At 54.7% G+C, this 17628-nt stretch overlaps 4 protein-coding genes across 4 annotated transcripts; 3 read left to right on the forward strand and 1 right to left on the reverse strand.

The window, feature by feature from the left end:
• Window positions 1–352: 352 nt before the first annotated feature.
• CCOS01_00704 (WD repeat domain-containing protein) lies at window positions 353–2158 on the reverse strand (the record flags this gene model as incomplete). Its single annotated transcript, XM_060448901.1, has 1 exon — window positions 353–2158. One exon carries the CDS (start codon window positions 2156–2158, stop codon window positions 353–355), a length of 1806 nt encoding a protein of 601 aa, XP_060320339.1.
• Window positions 2159–2474: 316 nt separating this feature from the next.
• On the forward strand, window positions 2475–3504 carry CCOS01_00705 (proteasome A-type and B-type; the record flags this gene model as incomplete). The annotated part of the gene is made up of 3 exons (XM_060448902.1): window positions 2475–2820; window positions 2953–3202; window positions 3303–3504. Coding segments are annotated over 3 exons (798 nt in total), but the record flags the coding sequence as incomplete, so codon positions are not given.
• Window positions 3505–6938: 3434 nt separating this feature from the next.
• On the forward strand, window positions 6939–9089 carry CCOS01_00706 (DEAD/DEAH box helicase; the record flags this gene model as incomplete). Its single annotated transcript, XM_060448903.1, has 2 exons — window positions 6939–7096; window positions 7187–9089. The coding sequence occupies 2 exons, from the start codon at window positions 6939–6941 to the stop codon at window positions 9087–9089; spliced, it is 2061 nt and encodes a 686-aa protein (XP_060320341.1).
• Window positions 9090–11069: 1980 nt separating this feature from the next.
• On the forward strand, window positions 11070–13129 carry CCOS01_00707 (INO80 chromatin remodeling complex Ies1; the record flags this gene model as incomplete). The annotated part of the gene is made up of 2 exons (XM_060448904.1): window positions 11070–11544; window positions 11598–13129. The coding sequence occupies 2 exons, from the start codon at window positions 11070–11072 to the stop codon at window positions 13127–13129; spliced, it is 2007 nt and encodes a 668-aa protein (XP_060320342.1).
• Window positions 13130–17628: the final 4499 nt, after the last annotated feature.

Here is a 17628-nt window from a genome sequence, read left to right on the forward strand (position 1 = left end):
TAACGATTGAGGAGAGGCGGAGACAAAGAAGCGATTGGATCTGTCGTGGAGGTTGGCAGATGAGAGATACAGCGTTCGTTTTCCTGGACTGGTTGGCGCGAAGGCGTTTGTCCAAATAGTGTGTAATGGCATAGCTATGTCCTCATACCCATAGAACGTTGCATGGCGTCCCAAGCACATCAAAGAGATAGACATTTTTTTCTCGAAGAGTGGCTGCAATTTTTTACGTCGCTTTGACAGAGAGTAGAGGCTCATCTCGTAGTTCGTACATTGTGGTACAAGATCCTCTATAAGTAAGTGCTTTTTCCCCAAACGCCCCTCTCCTAAAGGGAACATCTCTATATGCTTTTCTTTACTCGCTTCCCGAATCCGATGCATCATTATGGTTACCGTTGACTTCCGGCTTTTTCACCACCTTTGGCACCTCAAACACGTATCCTCCGTTCTTGGCGGTGCCCTTGCGCATCTGCCACCTGCCCAACCTGTGCTCTTTGCCTACTGCTGCTACGACACAGATGCCATCCTGCCCGCGCTCTCCGCGTTCAAAGATGGCAATGTCGTTGATCACGCCCTTCAAGCCGCCAGCGGCACCTTCTGACTTGCCCTTGGCAGCCTTTGAGGCCTGCTGCTCGGCTTCTGATGTGAGGATCCCCGCCTCCTCGAGCTTCCTCTTGTCCTCGCTTAGACGCCATACCCGTATGCAGCCGTCCCAACTGCCGCTGAGGATAACGTCCGAGTACGGGATTGACTTGAGCGCTGTGATCCACCGCGGTTGCGGCGGCGGCACCATGCTAGGATCTGGGTTGTGGTCGGCCGAGACCTCGTCCGGCCGGAGGGGCTGTTCCAGGCCGTGGGCCATGGGGAAGATGTGGAGGGGCTTCTTTTTCGTGACGCTCCAGAGAGCCAGGGAGCCGTTGTCGCTGCCGGTGACGAAGAGCTCGTCGTCGATCATGGCCACGCGGTCCATGCTGCCCTCGTGCGGGAGGGAGCGCGGGTCAACGTCTGGCCGGGACTTTTTGTCCACCGCGCCGCCGCGGAAGACGAGCTGCGTCTCTTCTGCAACCTTCCACAGGCGTGCTGTCCTATCGCGGGCACCTACGCTCACGCAGCGCTCCTGGGCGAGGGCGTCAATGTCGACAATCTCGTCCTGGTGGCCGAATAGCGTCTCAATGTAGGCGAGCTCGTCCAGACTCCAGACCTTGACCGTGCGGTCTTTTGAACACGAGTACAGCTGGTTTGTGCCGCGGCGGAATGCGAGGCCGGTGACGGCGTCGCGGTGGTGGGTGAAGACGCGGAGGGGCTTGAGGGTCTCGGCGTCGTAGATGATGAGCCTGCGGTCCTGGCCGCCGGTGACGACGTATTTGCCGTCGGGCGACGCCGCGACGCAGAGTATCTTTTCGACGTGGCGCTGGTACGACTTCTTCTGGGCCTGGGCCAGGTTGCCCCTCAGCCAGTTCTCGAGCTCGGGTCTCTTGCGCGGCGGCGCTGGCGGCTTCTTGGGCTTCTTCTTGGTCGTCTGCGGGAACTGGTGCTGGGGCAGGTCCTGTATCCTCCACTTGTGCAGGTACATGTCCTTGGTGGTGGTGTAGGCGTAGGGCGCGTTGACGGCGACGGAGGTGAAGGTCTCGGTGTTGTTGCGGAAGAAGGACGAGGTCGCCCGGTCAAAGGCGAGCTCGTCGACGAGGGTGCGGTAGACTTTTCCCTTGGACTCGGCCACGTCCTCTTGTAACCTCTCGTTGATCAAGTCGCGATCAATGTCGGCGGCGTCGAACCCCACCTCGTCCACCTGCTGCTTGACGTTCTCGAGGTACCGTTCGGCGAGCCTCAGCCGGCGCTCGGCGGCCGTCTCGCCCGCGTTGTCTTCGTCGTCGGAAGAGGAGCCATTGTCGCTCTCCTCCGGGGCGGAGACTATGCTTTCGAGGTCAGAGTCGCTGCCCGAGATCGATTCGTCGTCGTCGTCGCGCTCATTTCGCTTCTTGGAGGCTGGTGCTGACGCTGTCGGCTTCTTGCCTTTGCTGCCGCCTTTGGCCGGTGCAGCAGATTTCGGAGGGGCTCTGTTAGACGTCTTTGAAGCGGCAATTCGCTTCTTGGGGGCCGCGGGGCCGTCTGTTCGCTTGCGTTTCTTGTTGGCGCCGGGTATCGTGAAGAAAGACGACATTGTGGGCGGTAGAGAGAGCGCCGTTCGCTATGCTTTGCCTGGGAATCTGGGCAAACAACTTTCCGTCCTGGCCCGCCTACATTGACGATATTTTTTTTTTCGCCTGGCTGCTCGAGGTGGGCTTGCCAGAAAAAAAAAGTTCGGTGGGTACGTATCTCGGAGAATCAGATAGCAGTGTGGGGTATGGATGCACCCAATCATGAGTGAGTTAAGCAGGGGTGGTTTTTCCGGGCGGGCAGCGGTCTAGCTAGGCAGAATCCGCCCAGGACGGCCCATCCGTTCAGGCTGTAGCTTGACTGCGCGTTCCGGGGGGTAGCTCGAAGGCAGGTCGAAGGCTGACGAACAACCGACATTCAACACCAACGAACGCAACATCACCAACGTTTTCTCCCACAGCAAACCAAGCAGACCAAAACCAGAACCACAGTCAAAATGTGAGATACCAGCTCCTCGATTATCTGCTCGTCGGAGATGCAGTGAGCTAATATGGAGTGCGATTGACAGGGAGGTACTACTGGGTATCACGGGCAAGGACTTCACCATCATTGCAGCTTCCAAAGCTGCCATGCGCGGTGCAACGGTCCTGAAGACTGCCGACGACAAGACGAGATCCCTGAACAAGCACACACTGATCGCATACTCTGGAGAGTCTGGTGATACCGGTTAGTCTCCTGCATCATAGAGCTCCCAACCCCGCCGGAGATGGAGGGGCGAGCATCGAATCCAACCCCTCTACCCAGTTCGGTCACGATATACGAGCTTCGATGTGCTGACCCGAACTCTGCAATGTATAGTGCAATTCGCCGACTACATCCAAGCAAACTCCCAGCTCTACTCGATGCGCAATGAGACAGACCTGTCCCCCTCTGGCCTCGCCAACTTCGTTCGTGGCGAGCTTGCCTCGAGCTTGCGGTCGCGGAAGCCGTACAACGTCAACCTGCTCCTCGGCGGCGTCGACCCCATCACACAGAAGCCCGCGCTGTACTGGCTGGACTACCTTGCGTCATTGGCGCCTCTCCCATACGCCGCCCACGGCTACGCACAGTACGTTGACCAGCACTGGAGCTTCTCGGTGAAGCTCCTTCAGCCAAGCTCCCGAGCTAGAATCAAGGAGTCGTTGGGGCTAATTAGGTGATGCAAACAGATACTACTGCCTGTCAATCCTCGATAAACACCACCACCCCGATATCACGCTAGGCCAGGGCATCAAGATCCTCAACCTGTGCACGGATGAGCTCAAGAGACGGTTACCCATCGACTTCAAGGGCATGACGGTCAAGGCTGTGACCAAGGACGGAATCGTGGACATAGAGTTCGATGACGACAAGGTGGTGAAGGCTGCTTGAGGTGGCTGAGATGCGGATGCGATGACGGGAAATGAGGGGCCTTTTGGGACTGTGGTGCGAGGGAGCATCAGAGAACAAGAGAGAAAGAGGCCATAACCAGCAAAACTGTACTACTAGACCGGGCTGGTAATTGATACAGGCATCAGTTCTATCACGACAAAACGCCATTCCTGGAGAGACGTTGTCCCGTGCTTCATCTAGTATGAGATATGCTGATGCGATTCAGGATGGGATCATCGGCACGGGGAAACACAAGACGGCATTGTTTATGAAGAGGCGGGATTATGCCATTCTCTTCCGGCCGACACAGGGCAGTCCCGAATCGTGCTCGACAGCAGTGTGATGGTTGCTGTATCAGTCTACCGTCGTAGTGGGAGCGACTCAGTCAAGCGTTGGGAAGCAAACGGGAATCGAGGGAGGGTGGTTAGTCCAAGCGGTGAGGTCACGGTTTTCCCATAGGTACGGTTCCAGAAAGGCGTCCAAGGTCCTGAAACGGGTGCCGGGCCGCTCACTTTCCAGAAGAAAAGCAGTGGTCGGAACCGCTCGAATCGTTCGGTTCTTTTGCCTTGAGGAACCTGGGAAGTTTGGCGCTTCAGCCGAGAGCCAGCCCCAAGTATCTATCTCGTCCAATCTCTCGCGTGTTTTATACGCAGTAAGGATGTCGTCGATTCCTTTTGGACTGAAGATGAGGGATGTACGTGATTGACTGGGCGGATGATGTTCCGGCCGGTTGACCGATCCACAGGTTCAGACACTGAGACGGCAAGACCTCCCCCCCCCCCCCCGCCGGATGTACCGTTGTAACTTGTATCTTTGAACCCCTCCGGCGTTTGACTCGCACCATTCGCCTTTTGACCCTTCAGACCATGGATGTTTCCCTGTCTTTTTTGGTGGCTGACTAGTCGCGCATCGATTCTTTATTGGTTTATAAGTTGCACCTGGCGGGTTCGGCGGCTCCGATGTTTGTTCGACGACGACGCTTGAAGCATTTTTCCTTCCCCTTTTTGCGGTCTTCTATCGGTGTTCTATGCAGGTTCGAATTTTACATTGATATCTCTTGTGCTGTGGTGTCGGGGTTTTCAGGAAACTGGTGCACCGCCACCGGAAGACTTTAGAAGCGAAGCCTTTGCGGGTGGCCCCCACGAAATGACGTCTTTCAGTACTGGCGGGCGTGATCTAAGGCTTCTTCTACCCAAACATGCCTTCGCCATGAGAACCATGCGTCTGCTCCCCAATGGAAATACTTCGCTGATGGGGACCGAGGGCCAAACCTATATCCTCAATTTTGCTGCTCCAATGGGCACCAGTCTCCGCACACAGATGGATGGTTTAGGGAGCCCGTCGGAAAGCAAGGTCCCAGCGTTCTGTTTGTGGTCATGGTGCAGTGAAATGTCACCAAACAGAACAGGCCAAGTGGGTGACAAAATCGATTTGCGCGCGACACATCCGACAAGCAGTTCCACCGCTATTATAAACAGCATTGATAATTGAACGAAATGTACTTCTCCACGTATATACCTAAGAAAATTTTGATATAATCCAAGTCGTCCATGACCAGGGTTACAGCCAAGGCTTTCTTACGATCACGAAGTCAAGAGGCAAAAAGGAATGGGAGAAGAGGCCTGCAAGTGAGTGACAAAATCGATTTCCTGCTATTCATCTTGATAAGTCCCCTTTCACTATCATATCATTATTATTACCTTTCTATATCTTATCGCCACTTGAAGTCCAATCTCCAGCCTTCCATATCCATACCATCGACTTGCGGGGCACCCTGTAACCCCGAGCTTCATGTCTTGTTTCTTCCCGTCTGCGGATACAAACGCTAGTCTGGCCCGGCCACCAATAAACCAGCCCCAGGACTGCGTACCCAGCTAAGAAATCACCTCATTTAGGTAGGTACCAACCTTCTGTAATAATCCTCACTTCGACGTGTTGGCCATGGAATAATCCAGAGTTGGCCGACACGAGGGAGCGCCAAATTCAAACTTGCACGCAGTAACAGGATCGGAACACCCAGCCGTGTTGGACTCCAAGGGTCGGGTCCGTTCATGCGCGGGCCGTAGCGATGGATGGACGTGACGTTTGTTCACCTCAGCTGAGGTAAGGGCACTCGAGCACGTTGCACCCTCCCACCGGTACGTACCGACGTTATTCTTCGTCGGTATCTCCTTCTGCGGTGTCCAGTCGAAAGACTGTCGCTGGATTGGTTCCCGTTCCCTCCCTCCTCTTCAGCCCAAGAAGAAGGCGATGAAATAGTGACTCAGGAAAAAAAATTAGTACGAAGGGGATGGAAAACCTGGATGGTTGTTGGTTGGAGAGAGTTTAGCGTGGCCTGTCACCTCACATGTCATCATACTTCTGGCCCCTTCACCCTGTAGAAAGCAAGCACATGCTACACGTCCTCGAGGGTGGCCAATCCGGTGCTTTGCTTATCCACCCCCTGGGCGGGCTGTAGCGGCTGAGAGGGAGCCTGAAGCCTGTCGTGCGCTCTCACTATCTATTTCCCGTAAGGTAAGGTAAGGTAGGTTCTCATGGTTCCTTACTCCTGAGTCCTGACGGATTTCTTGCCTGCTTGAAGCCTGAGCGGGCGGCAGGCGTGTGCCCCAGGAACTTACCTTACCTTAGGAACTTGGAAGTAAGCACGTAAGGTCGGGTGCCTCAAGATGGAAGGCAGGCACTGGCTGTGCTCCTGTCCAGGCCAGGCCCAGTCCAGTCGAGGCAAGGGCAGCCCGTAGACTCTCATCACCGCGGAGTGCAAACAAGGGAAGGAACGCCTCCCCAAATTTTTGCGGGAGGGAAGGTATGGTTGGGGTGCGTGGGTGCCATGGCCAGCAGCGCCCAGTGCTGACGGAGCCAGGTTGGCAGGGGTGTGTGGCCTTTCTGGTGGATTCCGACACAATCTCAAACCGAATTTTTTTTTCTCCCCTACTTCTTGCCTCCTCCTCCGATCTTCAAAATCCCTTTTCCCTCCCACAACCTCCCCCCCTCCTCCCACACAAAACTCTTCCCACCTTACAAAAACAAAAGGGATTATATTCCTTCAACCCCCCATCCCCCTCACCGACACATCACATTTCATCACCTGTTCTCTTGTCTTTTCTTTGACGCATCTTGGGAAAAGCAAGTCTTCAGAACTAATCGTCGTGCGCCTGAGCACTACGCGCCTGCCTAATAGACGAACACCGAGAAGGACAAACTTTGGAAAGTCAACGCCCCGACTTTCTGTTTCTTCTCCCTCTTTTTTTCCATCCTTCGGTTTGCTTTTCTCTCAACCGCGGACCGGCTTCCTTTCACTTCGACTTTTTACTCTTTCGCTGTTTTCTCAGTCGTTTCGAGAGTAATCCGACCACGTCGATCGATTCCACATACCCTTCCGTCGACACTCGAGCAAACAAAGTCTTCCAACTACAGTCACGATCAAATCACCCATCATGGCTGACCAACTCAACATGTCTGGCCTGAACATTCAGGACCAGCAGAACCAACCCCGCTCGTACATCCCGCCTCACATGCGTAAGATGGGTGGTGCGGCTCCTCCGGCGATGAACGGTGGCGGTGGTGGTATCAACAACAGCGCTTGGGCTGCTGGGTGAGTCCTTCCTTCCCTCTCCTCGTGATAAGGGCGTATTTGGCCCGCTTGCCTTGAGTGTTGGCGACAGTGGCTAATATTTTACAATAGCAACCAGCAGAACTTCAACGCTGCTCAGCCCGGCGGCGACTGGCCTGCCATGGGCGGCCCTGGCGGTCCCGGCGGTCCCCCCGCTGCTGCCCCTGCTCCTCAGCAAAACTTCCACCCCCGCGGTGGTCGTGGTGGCTGGCAAGGCGAGGGCGGTGGCCGCGGCGGTTACAGCGGTGGCGGCTACGGTGGTCACGCCGGCGGCGGCGGTGGCCAGGCTCGCGGCTCTGGCGACGGTCAGTGGCGCGACGGCAAGCACATTCCCGGCCCCGTCAACCCCCGTGTTGAGCGTGAGCTTTTCGGTACCCCCGACGATCCGTCCAAGCAGCACACCGGTATCAACTTCGAGAAGTACGACGACATCCCCGTCGAGGCCTCTGGACATGACGTTCCCGAGCCCGTCCTGACCTTCTCGAACCCTCCCCTCGACAACCACCTCATCGGCAACATCGAGATGGCCCGCTACAAGGTCCCCACCCCCGTTCAGAAGTACTCGATCCCCATCGTCATGGGTGGTCGTGATCTCATGGCTTGTGCCCAGACTGGTTCCGGAAAGACTGGCGGTTTCCTCTTCCCCATTCTGTCCCAGGCCTTCATCAACGGTCCTTCTGCAGTTCCTCCCAACGCTGCGGGTGGCTTCGGTCGCCAGCGCAAGGCTTACCCCACCTCCCTGATTCTGGCTCCCACCCGTGAGCTGGTCTCCCAGATCTACGAAGAGTCTCGCAAGTTTGCGTACCGTTCCTGGGTCCGCCCTTGCGTTGTCTACGGTGGTGCCGACATTGGTTCCCAGCTTCGCCAGATCGAGCGCGGCTGCGACTTGCTCGTTGCTACTCCGGGACGTCTTGTCGACCTCATAGAGCGTGGTCGCATCTCCCTGCAGAACATTAAGTACCTCGTGCTCGATGAGGCTGACCGCATGCTTGACATGGGTTTCGAGCCCCAGATTCGCCGCATTGTCGAGGGTGAGGACATGCCCAACGTCCAGAACCGCCAGACTCTCATGTTCTCGGCCACTTTCCCCCGCGACATCCAGATGCTCGCTCGCGACTTCTTGAAGGACTACGTCTTCTTGTCCGTCGGTCGTGTCGGTTCCACCTCTGAAAACATTACTCAGAAGGTCGAGTACGTCGAGGATGTCGACAAGCGCTCTGTGCTCTTGGACATTCTCCACACCCACGGTGCTGGTCTCACTCTCATCTTCGTCGAGACCAAGCGTATGGCCGACTCTCTTTCAGACTTCCTGATCAACCAGAGCTTCCCCGCCACCTCCATTCACGGTGACCGCACCCAGCGTGAGCGTGAGCGCGCTCTCGAGTTCTTCCGCAACGGTCGTTGCCCCATTCTGGTCGCTACTGCTGTCGCTGCTCGTGGTCTCGATATCCCCAACGTCACCCACGTTGTCAACTACGACTTGCCCACCGACATTGACGACTACGTTCACCGTATCGGTCGTACTGGTCGTGCCGGAAACACTGGTCACTCCACTGCCTTCTTCAACCGTGGCAACCGTGGTGTCGTCCGCGAGCTTCTCGAGCTTCTTAAGGAGGCTAACCAGGAGGTTCCCAGCTTCCTCGAGACCATTGCCCGTGAGTCTTCCTACGGTGGTGGCCGTGGCGGTCGTCCTCGCGGCGGTGGCCGTGGACAGGGTGCCAACCGCGATTTCCGCAAGTACGGCGGTGGCGGTGCCGGCGGTGGCGGCTTCGGTGGTGCTCCTGGCGGTGGCTTCAGCGGCGGCGGTGGTGGTGGTGCCTACGGAGGTGGTGGCGGCGGCTTCGGCGGCCCCCCTGGTGGCGGCTTCGGCGGCGGTGCTGGCGGTGGCGCCGGCTACGGTGGTGGTGGTGGTGGCTACGGCGGTGGTGGCTACGGCAACCCCGGTGGCCCTGGCGGAAACTCGTCTTGGTGGTAAGCATTTTCCCATCACGACATCTGGCGACTGCGAAACAGACGGGAGTCTCGCGGTACGCCGCCAGGCAGCTTTTGCAACTAGCTGCGAGTTTTCAAGTTTCTTTTTTCCTTTGGGTTTGCGCGCATGGGTCGACATGGTACGCATTCATCGTCACGCTTTTTTCTGCATTTCGACTTCTTTTTTTCGACACGGCGACATGACCCCGAGAGCCAACGGTTGTGCCTCTCAAACTCCAACGAGAAGCATCATCGGGTGTTCGGACAGGCATCGGCATCGATAGAGAGCATTTCTTTGATTTTGCTGGACCGAAACTCCATGATACCCTTAGATCGACATTGGGAAAAGCTTTGAGAATCGGCAGAGCTGCATGACAACACATGCGATGTGCTGCAGCGTGGCCGGATCTACGGATACACGACACGGATCCTGGATCTGCCTACGCATTACGACGATCATGTTTCTGCTTTTCTACCAGCGTTTTCCCCCGAAGGGCATATTCGACGCTTTTCGATGATAGAAGGGTCATGCATCTCGCCGTGCATACAATAGACAAAAGTGGATTTTCTCGGTCGTCTGGTCATCATCGACGCTGCAGGTCTGCCTCCGGGGCAAACAGGGCAGGGCAGCGATATTGAGGACAAGGCGGCGGAAATAGACTGGACTGGTAATGGAAGGTTCGGATGGACGGTCGACAGAACGGATAATCACAAGACGTTTTGAGAGCGGGAACCAGTGGCCCTCCCAGGCACAGATTAGGGATTCACAGGGAGGGGATACAAAAGTTCTTGCTCTTAATCGATAATGGCCACAACATGGACATGGTCTTCAAGCTCCTGCAATGGAAAAGGAATTGCGGGGGGCTGGAGGCATCAGAGACTTCGGTCTTGGGTTCGGGGCGAGGCGGCCGTGCAAGGCCATCCCCTGGTAGACAGCCAGTCTGGACTGAGAAGTCCCAATAAAAACAGATTCTGATAAAACCACATGGAAGCGCAGCATGCTTGAAGTGATTCGTGATGCTTGTAGTCAAGGATGGTGGGAGCACCCCTACTGATGATCTGCAGTGAAGCCAAGCAACTCGCAGCCTACCATCCTCGTGAGAGCACAGTTCCTCTTGCCTCAGACTCGTCAACCCCGAAGACTCTGGTCGATTGTCTGGCTAACTACGTTCCCTCCCAGACTGTGTCACGTCCAGTTCACCGGGTCAGCGAGACCATCACAAATGATGAAGAGGCTCAAAGTATGATATCCACTGCAAACGGTAGAACGAGGTCTCAGAAGAGGGAAGTTGACACAGGTTCATGAAATCCCACCAGCATCAACTACGGCAGAATTTCTCTATTTATATATAAATAAAGAAAAACGACTTTGTTCGCTGTTTGTCAATCGACGGCCAGCTATTTAGAGTGTCATGTGAGTTGTGGCCTGTGACGAACAGTTAGTGGAGTTATATCCGAAGAAACCTGGCCTCGACGTCAGGCTGTGGCCCCAAAGGTAGGTACGTACAGACCATATGTAGGGGCCGCGGGCGAGCCTGGAATTTTAGTGGTTGGGGTCAGCCTGACGCGCTCCCCCAAATCGTGAGCTCTGAAGTGGGCTCCGTGCCTCGCTTTCCAGTGATAGTTGGCGGGATCTCAGCATCAGCAGCTGGTCTGGGCGGTGGACAAAGTCCAATCCAATTCAGCCCGTTACATGGTACTTACGCCCATCCATCAATCAATTCCTCCCCCTTCACCTAATTTTACAAACCATCACTTTTCCAACAACCACCCATCCCTTAATTCAGACAGCTACCAGTTAGACAATCGCGATAGTCGCGGCGGCCGCACCCCGTTCCGCATTCGTGTTATGAGCTCAACGACACTGCATCCATGATCGCAAGCCATCCGAGTCTTCCTTGAATCAATCGACAGTGCCGTTTGACCAACGTTGCGCCTTCCTTCCACGTCGCCCGCTTCTCCCGATTCTACTGCGGGCGGCACAATGTCAGACGCAGAGGCGCCTACGTCTCCGGCGCGCGGCGATGAGGGCAAATCTTTCCTCTCGCAAGCGATGACCGAAGATGACGATACCCGCATGATGGACGGAACCCCCGAGCCGGGCGAGAAGACCACGGGCCGTGGCAAGGGCAAGAACGCAGCAAAGGAATCGGCCGGAGCGGTCACGGGAAAGATCCGACACCTGAAAAAAGAAGACGGCGAGCCGCTGTGGCGCAAAGATATTCAATACGACTTTCTGAAAGCCATCTTCGATGACGAGACAACAGTCTTCACCAACTCGTACGAGCCCGAGAAGCCTCGCCAGAACTTTGCCGATCTCTACATCGACACAATGTCTCGTAGCAGCAAGACCAGCAAGGTCCTTCGCGACAAACTCCTTACCGATCGAGCCGCAGCAAAAGGCATGGCCATGGTCTGTCTGCTGGTCAACATTGGCAGAATGAATACAACGCTCAATTGTCAGTCCATCTTCACTATCAGCGTCTCTAGATATATGCTAACATGCATGCAGTCTTCCCAGAGATGCGAGCCCAGCTGCGAACCTACCATGCCATTCCCTCGCTCCAGGCGCACCAAGACGCGCATGCATACAAGCAACTCCAGGATGCTCCGAGATTGAAATCTATCCTAAAGGGTGGTGCTGAGGACCGCGAAGAGCCTTCGAGTCTTAATAAGATCAAGGCTCAGGAAGTTCCCCGGACAAACCCTGTCAACCTCTTGTTCGTCATCTGCCAGTCGGCTTCCAAGATCGCCGAGTTGCACTTCCCGCCCGGGCGAGAATTCCACGACCTGGTCATGAAGACCAATTTCTCCAGCAAGTCACGCGCCAAGGCATTCCTCTGGATCATGTGGTTCTACCTAGAGTCTGACTTTACGGAGGAGGGCTGCGACGAGAACCCATTTGGCCCCGGTGTGGACTATGGTGTCGATGTGGCCAACCAGGGCGTACCCGAATTAGAAGATATGACCCCTGAAGAAGAGGCTCTCGAGAACGTTGATGAAGAGGTGGAAATCAAGTTTGGCGAGGAGAAGCAGAAGATGCGTGCAAAGATTCTGGAGGCGGACCAGGCCTACCTCGTCGACAGCCAGACGAAGCGAGGTTCAAGGACTTCTCGTGTAATGGCCGAGGATGGGCCTGCCATCTTACCCCGTATCCGCCCTTCGAAACACGAGTCCGATATGGATAGCACCCGCTCGACACCACCGCCGAAAGCACTAGGACGGGGTCTTGGGGGTTCGGTCCGACGTGGCGGAGCACCTTTGAAGTACCAAATTTTCGAAGCCTCATCGCCAGCCGGTCCAGCCCACGGTTCAGCGGAGGGTATTGTTGCAAGAAAGCCCCGACCTCCCACAGCGCATCAAATTGCGGTGGAGAGGAACCGAAATCAGAGAGTCGAATACATCCTCGACCGTGGCATAAGGAGACAACACCACAAGGCCAGGAAGTTTAGACGACAGGATGGCGCGGTATACCGAGCCTACAAGCGTATCCAGCAGATGCCGAATCCGTTTGATGACAGCGAGGGCGAAGATGGCCCACAGCGACAGTTGGCTTCTTCCGGCGATAAGACCGTCGGCGCCTTTCGTCAAAAGGGTTTTGGTGGGCTAGTGCTCTTAACTACAGAGAACGACGATTTTGGTGAAGAGGCAAGCGCCTACGCTGCAGCGTTCAGACGCACATCACGACGGCTGGCTCGCTGGTCTGCTCACCAAGGGGAACCCCTTGGTGTTATTCCTCCTAGGAAGCGGAAGAAGGCCGATGGCGAGACGAACGGTCACGGTGAAGCTGGCGACATGACCATGGATCTAGACACACAAAGGGCCTCGGAAGCTGCAGATGGATCACAATCTCGGATGAATGGCGATGTCGACGGTGACGAGACTCTCGGCGACATCACGATGGGAGATATGACCATGGACGATGTCGACGATGCGGACAAGACGGCTGCGCCCGACGACGACGAAGAGCTTGACGATATGGATAGGTCCCTTCTCGGCCTTGCGGCTGATGATGCAGAGGACTCCGCCTCCGACGACGAGTAGAAACCGTCCCGAAAGACGGCTCCGTCACCCCGCTCGGATGGCCAACGCCGTAGCGGACGGCGGCGCACAGGTTGATGAACCTCTGTCGCCACCGTCGTCGTCGGGCGACGGCCGCAAGACGGGGGCTGTATTGATCTTCTTTCATTTTTAGTTGGTCGTTTCTTAGACTTGTGGGCGTAGGAGTTGTATACTAGCTGGAACGATGGAACAAATACACCAAAAATTGGGCGCGATGGCAATGGGAAGGAGGAGCGGTGGGAAACATTTCAAGACGCTCGAGTAGGAGGCTTCTTATAGGGCGTGTCTGGGGTGGTTTCCCTGTGGCTTTTTTGTACGGGCTTTCTTTATTTTGTCTTGCTAGTCTCCTTTTTCCTCAGCTTCGTTCCCGTCGTGCCGCAGTATGGCGCGCAAGTAAGTTACAATAGACGTCATAAATCATTCTTCATGACCCCATGCTGCCTGCGTGCTGTAGTTGGGACGGCATTTTTGAAGGCGAGAAGTTGAGGCAGACGCCATTGATTATGATTGTCCTCGGGGTAGTAATTGACTAGCCTTGAACATATTTCCAAGAGAAACAATTGAAGTTGTTCGACGAGTGTAGGGGGCTCCGACTTGTTCGAGATTCGAAGGCGTGCTTTGGGGTTGACGACACCACTGTGACGGAGGGCAGTGTAGCAGCAGACTGCGGTTAGATGTCATCTTCTTTACTCGTCTAAACAGGATACTCTTTGGCGACTTCTTTTCAACGTCCTCTCGCTGAAGAAAGTTGATCACTTCGTTTACGTCGGGTCATGAAGTACAGTCGCGCGGAATCAAGATGTATCCATCATGCCGTAGAGACTCTTTCCTTTACAGTCCACACCTCGTCCCCAAATGTTGGTTTCACCAGAGTGAGGGTGATGGTCTCTGATTTTATCAAACCGAGAGCTGTGCAAGTCTTCAGATTAGTAGAGCACTCTAGATGATAAAATGTACACAAATGGGTATGTCCTCGTAAAGAGCTATGATTAGGTATGCTTGACTTTCATTGTCCGGGGAAGGGACTTGATGTCGCAACTCTGCAGCGTGCTTGCGTGATTACTTCCCCAGACGAGAGGCTCAAAATTAAGATTCTCATCTACCCGATCTCCGTCCCCGCCGAAAAGCAACTACATTTGATACTTTTCTATAGATACCGCCGGTATGAGGTGTAGTACTGGAGAAGAGAGGATCGATTGTTGGATTCCTTGACTGGTTTGATACCAAGGGGAAATTAGGTATACCCTTCTCTATACCTAATTCAAATTGTACATGGCAACGCGTGGTCTTCCGGACAGAGAAAAAGTATTGATTACTCTGATGGCCTTCGAGGATGCATGTGGTGCAGCGGCAGGAGAAAGAACAACAACTCATTTTACCAGGCACTTCGTCTTATTTCATTTCGGTATTGTATTTCGGTTGATGATTAGTTGCGTCAAGTCGTCTCATTCCATCTCGTCGCTGCAGGTGTATCGCTCTACGACTGACTGGAGAACTCAACGGCTATCTTGGACTAATACCTCTAGACCCTCCTTCCTGAACCCGATGTCCCATACTGCAGACGACCTCTAGCCCTGCTTCGTTTGTGGAGCAGACCTACGCGAGCACCTGGGTTCGCTCTCAGCAGTCGACCGAGCACTGGGCCTCATTCTGTGAGGCTGTTGGGGCAGTCAACAGAGACAAGGCAGCTCTCCAGGCCCACAGCGTAGAGTGCAAGTAGCAGTTAGGTAGGTAGGTAGATGCCGATGCCTGCCACACCGCAACTTCAGGTCCTACCACCGAATCAACGATTGACAGAGTCACTGGATGCGCCGGAAGAGAAGGAAACTAAGCATTAGACCTTTGACTCAGATCGGCCGATGGATCAACATGTCCGAACGGTTGGTTACCTACCGGTAGGCAGTACTTGAGCTACGTGGACAATACGCTTGGCCGGGTTGACTGCCTAGCAGCCGCACCTGAATGGGTGTGGATGGTTGAAGCGGATGTTCATGTACCTACTAACCTACCTGCGCGCGCCTGCTTATAAATACAACTACGTTCACGCGAAGTGTAACTCTGCAACCAACAACGCGCGCGGGATCGTTACGAGGGAAACTCCGCGACTATGTGTCAGATCGGGACAAAGCAGCTGCGGAGTCGCAAATGAAGAAGTAAGAAAGACAATAATTACGCCGCGCAGTCGATGTAAGCACCTCGGCCCAGTGGGTTCAAGATCAAGACTTTGGTTGCCTTGTCAAAGACAAAAAGTGTTGATCTGACAATGTCACTTTCCAGAACTCATCTCGATTCATTGTGGCTTTCGTGCCCGTCTGTAGTCGTGTGACACAGCCACGCTGCAAAAGGCCTGCATTCCTCCAAAGACTACGGGTAGGTAGTAACGCACTTCAGAACCGAGAACGAGTGGTCTGTCCACCTGGAAGTCTTGAGCATCTTTTTACTTGTTTAGGCTGGTCAGTCTTGGAAGTTCGGTTGGCTGGCAGCGGGGCCGGCTCCGAGGGGGTGGAGCCGATGGTGACGAGCAGCCGAATCCTCCCCGCCGCCCTCGGATGTCCTTTTGCATACTGCCCAATCTCTCTCCCATCTGCAATTCTGTGAGACTTACATTGTAAAAGAGAATTTGGTCCTGAAACGTTCAGGCTTGAAGCTTGTGTCAAGATAAACCCACGTTGCCTGGTTGTCTTATCAACATACCAGAAATGTATGACGGTAGAGTGGTAAGGTATCGGAGTTGGTGAAGTCCATATGTAAGTACGTATTACGCGTATTCAGAGCAGGCGGGCTTGCTTGCCAGGCTGTTAGGAAGCTAGGAAGCCTAAGAAAGACGAGGGTGGCATGGGCCGTTCTGGGGCTTAAGTCCTTGCCGACTAAGTCCGCCTGTACCCAATTCTCTCGGGACCGGTTCGGCCAAAGATATGGTACCTACCTGGCTGTTGTGCCAAGATGACGGGGAGAATTGAGTCGTCTATCCGAACGGGTACAGACTGAGGTGGTGTGGAGTCACGTCCTCTGCTGCTCTTCTTTTTTCTCGCAGACGTAACGGAAAGTTTTGGACGAGGACGAGGGGTTAAGGTTCATCGATTGTTGCCAAGAGTAGCTTATTCGCAGGTCTATGATCCATCAGAAGAACGAACGCAAGAGAAACCTTGCCTCGACTATGATGTGACAACTTCGGATGGCTGTCGAGACTGGATAGTCTTACGCGGCTTGGCAAGACTCGTCTCGATTATCGTTTGGCGCAGACCACGCGGCCAGTGAAGAGGCTGGCTTCGGATGCATCCTGTGCGATTTTTTTTTTCTTCCTCTCTTGAGTCCCCCGGCGACTACAGGGTCGTTTGATGAATCATGGACCCATCCACTGCAGCGGATGTGTGTGTGCCAACGATCTTTCCACGAGGGTGGTTGGCTCCAGGGATGGGCGCTGGGTGCAGGCGGCCGGCAAGCGTCCACCCTGGTGCTGGTCTTTTCGAGGCCAGCTTGGACCGCTATCAACACCAGGCTTCTTGAAGGGTTCGTCTTTGGTGCCCGGGATACCTGGCATCAGCGGGTCTAAACTGCGACGAATTCTCTCTTCGCAGCCATCATTCGAGAAGACAACAAACGTCTTGTGTGGAGAGGACCACAAATTCTCTGGAACGTTTTGCAAGTCTACCTGCACTTTCGATTGTCTTGAGTCGTGAGTCGGATGCTCACTGTTGGGACGGAGTTCGCCATTCTTCATGGACAATTTTCAGATGGTGCAGAGTTGAGCGTTCGTCTGATAGACGAGCTCACAGGTGCTGATTCTCTGCCGGTCTCCGAACAATACGAGGATTTCCGCAATAGGAAGCATGTCGGACATGACAAACCACGTTGAGAAACCAATCGCAGATTGATAAAAGCTGGCTGAACATTGGTCGAAACAGTAGACGGTTTCGAGGCGTAGCTTCGGAATACCACGCGGCTTTGTCAGCTACCTCGCCAGGTTTGGTTTCGACTTACCGATGTCACGGCAGCGGGCAGGAGAGATCGAAACGCACACGCGGCGTAGTGGAAGGTTGGAATGTTCAAACTAGAGGGCCTAGAATTATGTAGCATTGTGATGCAGTCTTTGGAGATTCTGGGCGAAGAGAGACTGTGGATGCATAGTCGCAAACGTAAACGTAGGTAAGAAGCAATGGCTGGCAGAGCTTTTGTTGGTTAAGCTTAAGACTGAGTTGTCAGCACCGAACAGCACCTTGGAGCTAAGGTAGCTCGGGTAGCTCACCTTTTTGTCTGTCGTCTTGCCGAGCCGTTGCCAGTCCGGCCCTGCCCACCTGTCCAAGAGACAACTGCATCGGCTAAAAAATGGCCGCTTAGAAACCAAAGGTGCCTGCTTGTCTGCATCGATTGAAGATGGGAGTGAAGTCACTTGCGCAGTTGCGCTTGCCGGGACTGGCCACCTTCTTGCCTCGTGCTAGTCATATCGTAGCATCCCTGTCTCCTCCTGCCCCATCTTGTCC

The sequence above is a fragment of the Colletotrichum costaricense genome (assembly GCF_030867565.1).
Source record: "Colletotrichum costaricense strain IMI 309622 chromosome Unknown Scaffold_1.1, whole genome shotgun sequence".
Classification (NCBI taxonomy): Eukaryota; Fungi; Ascomycota; class Sordariomycetes; order Glomerellales; family Glomerellaceae; genus Colletotrichum; species Colletotrichum costaricense.